General features: G+C 51.6%; 1 protein-coding gene across 2 annotated transcripts; it reads right to left on the bottom strand.

Annotated features, from left to right (window-relative positions):
- Positions 1-559: 559 nt before the first annotated feature.
- On the bottom strand, positions 560-4618 carry PGLS (6-phosphogluconolactonase). Of its 2 annotated transcripts, XM_036876145.2 has the most exons (5): positions 4243-4607; positions 3415-3522; positions 2872-2973; positions 2446-2586; positions 560-924 (listed from the first exon to the last, which is right to left on the bottom strand). In XM_036876145.2, the coding sequence occupies exons 1-5, from the start codon at positions 4528-4530 to the stop codon at positions 787-789; spliced, it is 777 nt and encodes a 258-aa protein (XP_036732040.1). In that variant the 5' UTR covers positions 4531-4607; the 3' UTR covers positions 560-786. The 2 variants fall into 2 exon arrangements, with proteins under 2 accessions (XP_036732040.1, XP_036732041.1); XM_036876146.2 differs by lacking the exon at positions 2872-2973 and having other exon boundaries at positions 4243-4618.
- Positions 4619-7148: the final 2530 nt, after the last annotated feature.

Below are 7148 nucleotides of genomic sequence, written 5' to 3'. Positions count from 1 at the left end.
AGATGGTAAATGTTGTTATATGTATTTTGACACACATACACACACACACAGGAGATGGCCTCGCCCTAACTCCTGCAATCTCAGAATGTGACTTTCTTTGGAATAAGGATCTTTATGGATGTAATTCATCCAGCATCTTGAGAGCAGTTCATCCTGGATTTGGGATGGTCCTATATCCAGTGACAGACGTCCTTATTAGAAGAGAGGACACAGGGAGACACACATAGGGTACAGGACGTGTGATGACAACAGAGGCAGGCAGAGACTGCAGTGATGTGGCCACAAGCCAAGGGAGGCCAAGGACTGGCAGTAGCCTCCAGAAGCCTGGGGAGAGGCAGGGACCGGTTCTCCCTCAGCCGCCAGGAGCCACCACCCTGCCCACACCGTGACTTTGGACGCCTGGCCTCCTGAATAGTGAGACTGTGCACTGTGTGGTATTCTGCTGCAGGGCAGCCCCAGGAAACTCATCCAGGGTGCCCATCCCTGCCCTCTATCTGCTGGTGCTCACCCCAGCACCCCTTGTCCTGCTGCTCACCGAGGACCACAAGACAGTGAAGACTTTGAGCAAAGGTTGCTTTTAATATCTGGGCTGCCCAGAGCTACGGCCTGCAGGCTGAGCCCCCTGGGCAGGGCTGGTGGCCGGAACCTGTCGGCTTCCAGGGGCACCACATGGCTTTTCTAAAACGAAGCCTGGAGGGCGGTGGCAGTGGGGCTAGCCCCAGAAGGTCCTGCCTGCTCAGGCCGTCCCGGCTGCATGGTCCCAGCGGCAGCGTCCCTCAGGGTGGGCTACAAAGTGGAGTGCTTCTCGAAGGGCACAGTCAGGAGTCGGGCTGCTGCCTCGTCCAGGAACCAGCACAGTTTCCCAGTGTGGGGCTGGACCAGGGTGGCAGGGAGCGGGTTTTCCTCCTTGTCCTCCAGAATGCGCTGCACGGAGAGGGCAGGGGTATGAGGCCTGGCCCGCAACCCCAGCACCCCTCAGAGCTCCCAGGGCCCCTCTGATAAAACCCCGACTCTCAAGACAGGATGCTGTCTTTCCACTGTCCTAGCTTCAATCAGCAGGGATGGCCTCCTTCCCTCCCACCATCTGTGTCTAATACTGGGGCTGGCACATCTTTTCTGCAAAAACCAGACAGTCACTATTTCTGCTCTGCAGATCACATTCTGTCTCTGTCACAACTACTCAGCCCTGCTGTCATGGAGCAAAAGCAGCAGCAGATGTCACAACAACAAATGGGCATGGCTGTGTTCCAGTAAGACTTTATTTGTGGACACTGACATCTGAGTTCCAAACAATTTGTGCATGTCAAGGAATATCATTCTTTTGATTTTTTTTCCCCAACCATTTAAAAAGTTAAAAACCCTTTTTCACTGGTAGGATTTGGTCCCCCGGGGTGTGGTGTGCTGACCTCCTGATGTGAGACCTTGTGATCAGTGGGAACTATCAATACTGCTTTCTGACAGCCAACCTGCCCCAAGCACTCTGCATTTACTTCTGACCACAGCTGCCCACATTATAGTCCAGGAAACTTAAGCTTGGGGTGGCCTCATGCGAGAGGACTCCGCAGTGGAGTGAGTGGCCTTGACTGACGCTCGGGGGGCCCACGGGGAGAGGTCCTCCCGACCTACCTTGCAGATGGCCAAGTTGAGGCCTGAGAATTAAGTGGCTGCCCGAGTCCATGCCAGGCATCACTGGCAGGAACATGGGTCTGCTGGGCTGTTTATACTCTGCACCCTGATTCCCGACACCAAGCCACCCCCATGAGGATATCTGGGCCCAACAGCTTGGGAGGAAGAATGATTATTTAATAATAAAAAAAATATATTTCCAGTTTATTCCATAGTTGTTGGTTTCTTCCATGATGTCAGTTAAAATACTTTAAAATGACTTAGCTTTTAATACCATGTATTTTCCTAAAATATTAAGTGTTACTGTACATTTTTTCTTATTCCTACTTTTTCACTTATTCCCACTACATAGGCTTTTTTTCCCCTCTTGACTAGTTTTGCTTTGGCAGGAGTCTATCTTTTGGGATCTATTTACCATTAAGCTTTTACAAATATTAACCAATTCATTATTTTCTAATCTTAATGTCACTTATTCCTTCCACCAGCTTTTCATAGATTTATATTATTTGTTATCTTTTCCTAATTCTACAATGAAGTGCTCAATTTACTTCCACTGTTTTCTAGGTAATAATTCTTTTGTAATGTATTTAATAGTATAACCTTACCTCCGAGTGTAGCTTTGGTCTCGTCTCATTAATTTCATTTCATAATTGTTCATTCCTAACTAGCCTGTAGCTGCAGTTTCCATCTCCTTCAAGCCAAGGATTAATGAAGTATTTTGGGACCTGGTGCATCTAGCACAGTCGTATCTGCGGCCATATTCCATCCCTGGGCCCACATGCCCATGGCCTTCCTAGGGATGGAGCTCTCAGCCTTTACCTTCAGAACAGCTGCCTTGCTTTCTCCAGTGGCCACAAAGATGACAGTTCGGGCCGCATTCAGCACAGGAAGTGTGAGAGTCACTCGGTGTGGTGGTGGCTTCGGGGAGTCACTGATGGGGGCCACAATTTTCTCCCGCTCCTGGGAGAAAGAGGCCCAGGATGGAGAAAAGGCAACGTCACTTTGACTTCTCAAGAATGCACACACCCAGGCATGGTCCACCTATGGTTCCATCCCATTCTCCTAATCCCGTGGTACTTGACTTAGGCCCCCATTTTAAGATGAGTAAGCTGAGGCCCAGAAAGGTTAAGCCCAGCCAGTTGGCAAAGGCTGACTCAAATCCCTCAGTAGGCAACTCCTGGCCCCCCAAAGGTGGCCCTCTCTCCAAAAGCCACAGATGGCAGAGACCCATGTGGGTGTGCTCACCTGCAGGAGGGGGTGGTTTGGGAAGAGTGAGCAGGTGTGGCCATCAGGGCCCACCCCGAGGATCAGCAGGTCAAAAACCGGGATGGAGTCCCCCTGGAAGGCCTGGGTGGGGGAAGAAGAACAATCCCAGGAGGTTGGGAGGGAGGGGCTCGAAGGGCACAAAGAGACAGTTGTCAGAGAAAAAGAATCTCAGTGCCTATTAACACAGGGGTGATGCACAGCCTCACGTGCATAAAAGGGACTCTAATCTATGAGGTTCCACATTTCACCTGTCTGGCTGGCCCAGTCTGGGGACACAACTATCCCGAAGATGTGAGGACACAGTCCTGTTGCAAGAGCATCAGAGGCCAGTCTACTATCAGGGACCCAAGGGAAGGGCTGAGGCTTCTCAGAGCGGGGAATCCTCCATGGAATCTGCCCAGGATTGGCTGGGTCTGCCCTGCGGGGCGTTTTGGCCAGTGAAGATCATGCAGTGCCACCTGCAGGGCTGCTCAGTCACCACGGCTTGGACAAGGCCACCCTGGGGCTCGCTGAGGGACTCACCTGCCTCAGCTTCTTGGCGTAGTCCTCCGCCGCCTCCTCCACAGGCAGCTGTGGGTTAATGGTGATCACCTGGCTATCAGGGATGGGCAGCCTGGAGAGCAGGTGGGTCTGCAACAGACAGCGACAGCATCACCAGAAGCAACTCACGGTTCACGTCACACAAGGTTTGCACATGTGACCACCTGGAACTTCCAGGCAAGGCTGCCTTGAGGCTGTAACTCATTATGGATCCCAGAGGTGTTCCACTAGGATTCTTTCAAGACCTTTGCGACTGGGGGCCTGCTAGCGCCAGCCTACACCTCCCTGGCAGCCAGGGGACCAGAGGGCAGCCCCGGGCTCCTCCAGACTTCAGTTTCCCTCCTTGAAAAATGGGGGCTGTTCCCTTGATTCTAGAAGGGGGGGACCCCAGGCCAAAGATAACCAGCCTGGAGATCATCAGCTCTGCAAGCTACGTCTAGATCAACAAGAACTTGCTCAGGTTGGAGATAAGGAAACAAAGGTCCGTCCTGTCTGGCTCTTACCTAACTCCCCCCCGACAAGCTACGAGGCTGCGGGGGTGCGGGAAGTTCTCTAGGTCCCCGGAATGGGCCACTCTTTGTCACCACCACACCTTTGCCCAGGCCGTTTCGCCTGGCCACTGGATAAAACACGAGGGGCTGCAAGGCCCCAACCGGCGCACCGGGTGACAGTGGGGGCGGGATTTCTCCCAGCTCCTGCACAGGCAGAGGCAGCGGGCGTGGGGCGGACTCTGCGGGGCCCTCTCGGCAGGGCTCCGGCGGTGGGCGCGGCCGGCTCGGCGTGACCCCCGGCGGCCCCCGTAGCTCTCACCCGATAGAGGCCGTACGTGCTCTCGGCGTGCTCGAAGGGCACCAGGCGCTCGTCGCAGAAGCCCACGGTCCAGCGCGCGAGGCTGGCGGGCCCGGTGGGGGCGGCGGCGGCGGGCAGGTCGCGGGCCAGCATCGAGACGAGGCTGCCGCCCGACAGGCCGAGCGCGAAGCGGGCGCGGGCCCCCGCCAAGCAGCACGCTGCCCGCTGCGCCACCAGCTGCGCTAACGACGCGCCCAGCTCCTGCGGGCTCGAGAAGACCGAGATGAGGCCCGGGGCTGACGCGGCCATGCCGAAGGCAGGGAAGCGGAAGCACTTTTGCGGCCGCCAGCGCGCCTGCGTGAAGGCAAGCCCCGCCGCGAGGCTCTCGGTGCTTTCGGGCGGCCGCCTCTGGCACATGCGCAGTTCCACGAGTGAAACCCCCAGCCGGTCGGCCCTGCTCATTGATTCCTTGCACATTGCGCCTGAGCTCTTTCTTGGGCCGGAGAGGGGAGCCCAGAGCTGGAAACCCTAGGCGGGGATGGAGGGGGTGTGGGGAGGTTGTGGATGGGTGGAGGGAGTAGGTGGGAGACTTCCTTGAGTAGGGCGTATTTTGGTGGACTTTGAAGTTCCTGAACCTAAAACATTTAACTTGTCTCCATCTTTAATTAAACTATAAACTGTGAGGGCAGGGTTTGTTTTCTTCAATGATGCCTATGAAGTCCCCTCAGCTATTGAGGTTGGAAGCCCAAGAGGAGCATGAAGTTTTTTTTAATCCAGGAAGGGAGGGCGCTTCCCAGCGTCATGGCATTGTTAGGGTATAGTATAGAGACGCCTGCGATATCCTGACTCTGTAACCTGTTAACAAGATAAAAGTTGTTTTTCTTCAACCTTGTAGTGAAGGTATGAAACCATGGCCCTGCTGCGCTCGGGGCTCGGCCTTTGGATATGAATCCTAGGAGCCAGTGCCTGCGCTAATAAACTGCTTCTCACCAAACGTCTCGGTGTCTGGTCTCCTAGATTGTAGTTCCTGCGGTTCCTGCAACACTATGCCAAGCACAAAGTAGAGGCTGGGAAGTAGTTGTTGAATTTCTTCTGCATGTGCTCCTTGGAGACCTCTGTGTGTCTCTGACCTCTGGCTGTTGCCTTAAGAAATGAATTAACTTAGGAATAAATTTAACAAAAGAATTGCAACACTTGTACACTGAAAACGATAAACTTTGCTGAAAATAATGGAATGACAATAAACGGAAAGACATCGTATGTTTATGGATTGGAACATTTAATATTAAGATGGCAATACTTGCCAAATTAGCCTACAGATTCAGTACAATCCCATCAAAATTTGAACTGCCTTTTTTAGTAGAAATGGACAAGCTGATCCTAAAATTCATAAATAGCAGGGGGCACCAAATAGCCAAAACTATTGTGAATAGAAACAAAACTGGACTCACTTCCTAATTTCAAACTTACAACAAAGCACAAGCTGGAATCAAGAGAGTGTGGTATTGGCATAAAGATAGACATAAATATCAAGGGAACAGAACTGAGAATGCAGAAATAAACCAACACAGGTGCCATGACCATTCAATGAGGATGTATTTTCAGCAAATCGTGTTGGCAACCTGTCACTCACATGCAAAAGCATGCTACTGGACCCTGTAGAAGGCAAAATAACGGTCCTTCGAAGGTCCAGATCCTAATTCCCCAGAACCTGTGAATATGTTAGGTTACTTGGCAAAGGGGGAATTAAAGCTGAGAATTAGGTATCTAATCAGCTGCCCTTAAAATAGATTACCTGGATGGGCCCACTGTAAGCAATCACAACGGTCCTTCAAAATGGACTGTTGCTGGCTTTAAAGATGGAGGAACGGGCCATGAGCCAAAGAATGTGGGTGGCATCTAATAGCTGGAAGTAGCAAGGAAGTGGATCCTCTCAGAACCTCCAGAAGGAATGCAGTCCTGCTAAACATTGATTTTAGCCAAGTAAGATCTAAAAGGAAAAGAAGGGACGCAAACTCAACAGTCCAAGCAGGTTTACTGCTAGACCTGAGAGGGACCTCTGTTCTGGCAAGCAGAACAAAGGCCTCTCTTATAGGCTAAGAGGCTTTTTAGGGGATGGAGAGAAAAAGGTGGGTTTGTGGATTGCTGATGTGTCCTCCGGAAAATGCTTGTGGCCTAAGTAAAATGAAACCTAAGTCTCTTTTGAGATGGTGGGTGGGCTTATTCAAAATGGTGGTACTCCTGTCCGGGCTCTGTCAAGATCCATTTCTGACTTCTGACCTTCATGAATATAAGATAATTGGTGTTATGTTAAGCTGCTGTTTGTGGTTTGTTCCAACAGCACTAGAAAACGCAGTGCCCACGTGCTGATGCCAGGCTGGGGCAAGCTGGTCTTCCTGTATCACAGATACAAACGTCCCTCTGTGAACATCCTTACGGGGTCTCTTATAAAGGAACGGCTTGGGTCAGAGAGCCTTCTGATCCCAGCTTTCCTCCTGATTCACTAAGGATCCCCGGGAGCAAGTCAAAGAGCTGGTGGTTTGGCATAAAAAAATAGATCTCAAACCATGAAAAGGCATGGAGGAACCTTAGTGCATATGGCTAAGTGACGGAAACCAGTGTGACAAGGCTGACCATTGTGTGATCCCAAGGGCGTGGCATTCTGGAAAAGGCAGAACTGTGGAGGCAGTAAAAAAATCAGTGGTTTCCAGGGGTTGGTGTAGGAGGGATGCAGAGATGGAGCAGAGGGGATTTTTAGGGCAGAGAAAGTCTTTCTTATACTGTAACAGCAGATCCATGACTTTGTGCATTTGTTGAAACCCATGGACTATGCAACACAGAGTGGAACCTAAGGTAAACTGCAGACTTATGGCTCATCAATTTTAACAAATATAGCACACTTATGGGAGACATGGTGGGTGGGTGAG

This window comes from Manis pentadactyla, chromosome 12, assembly GCF_030020395.1.
Source record: "Manis pentadactyla isolate mManPen7 chromosome 12, mManPen7.hap1, whole genome shotgun sequence".
Taxonomy (NCBI): domain Eukaryota; kingdom Metazoa; phylum Chordata; class Mammalia; order Pholidota; family Manidae; genus Manis; species Manis pentadactyla.
The sequence above is the reverse complement of the archived record's forward strand: the minus strand, read 5'-3'. Positions and strand labels throughout refer to the sequence as shown.

Bases quoted from the DNA above. Each gene is read 5' to 3' on its own strand.
- PGLS (XM_036876145.2), bottom strand. From the start codon at position 4,530: ATGGCCGCGTCAGCCCCGGGCCTCATCTCGGTCTTCTCGAGCCCGCAG. The intron at 2,974-3,414 runs GTGAGTCCCTCA...TCCCCCACCCAG, and splicing joins ACGCCAAGAAGCTGAGGCAG to GCCTTCCAGGGGGACTCCAT. The intron at 2,587-2,871 runs GTGAGCACACCC...TCTTTCTCCCAG, and splicing joins CAAACCACCCCCTCCTGCAG to GAGCGGGAGAAAATTGTGGC.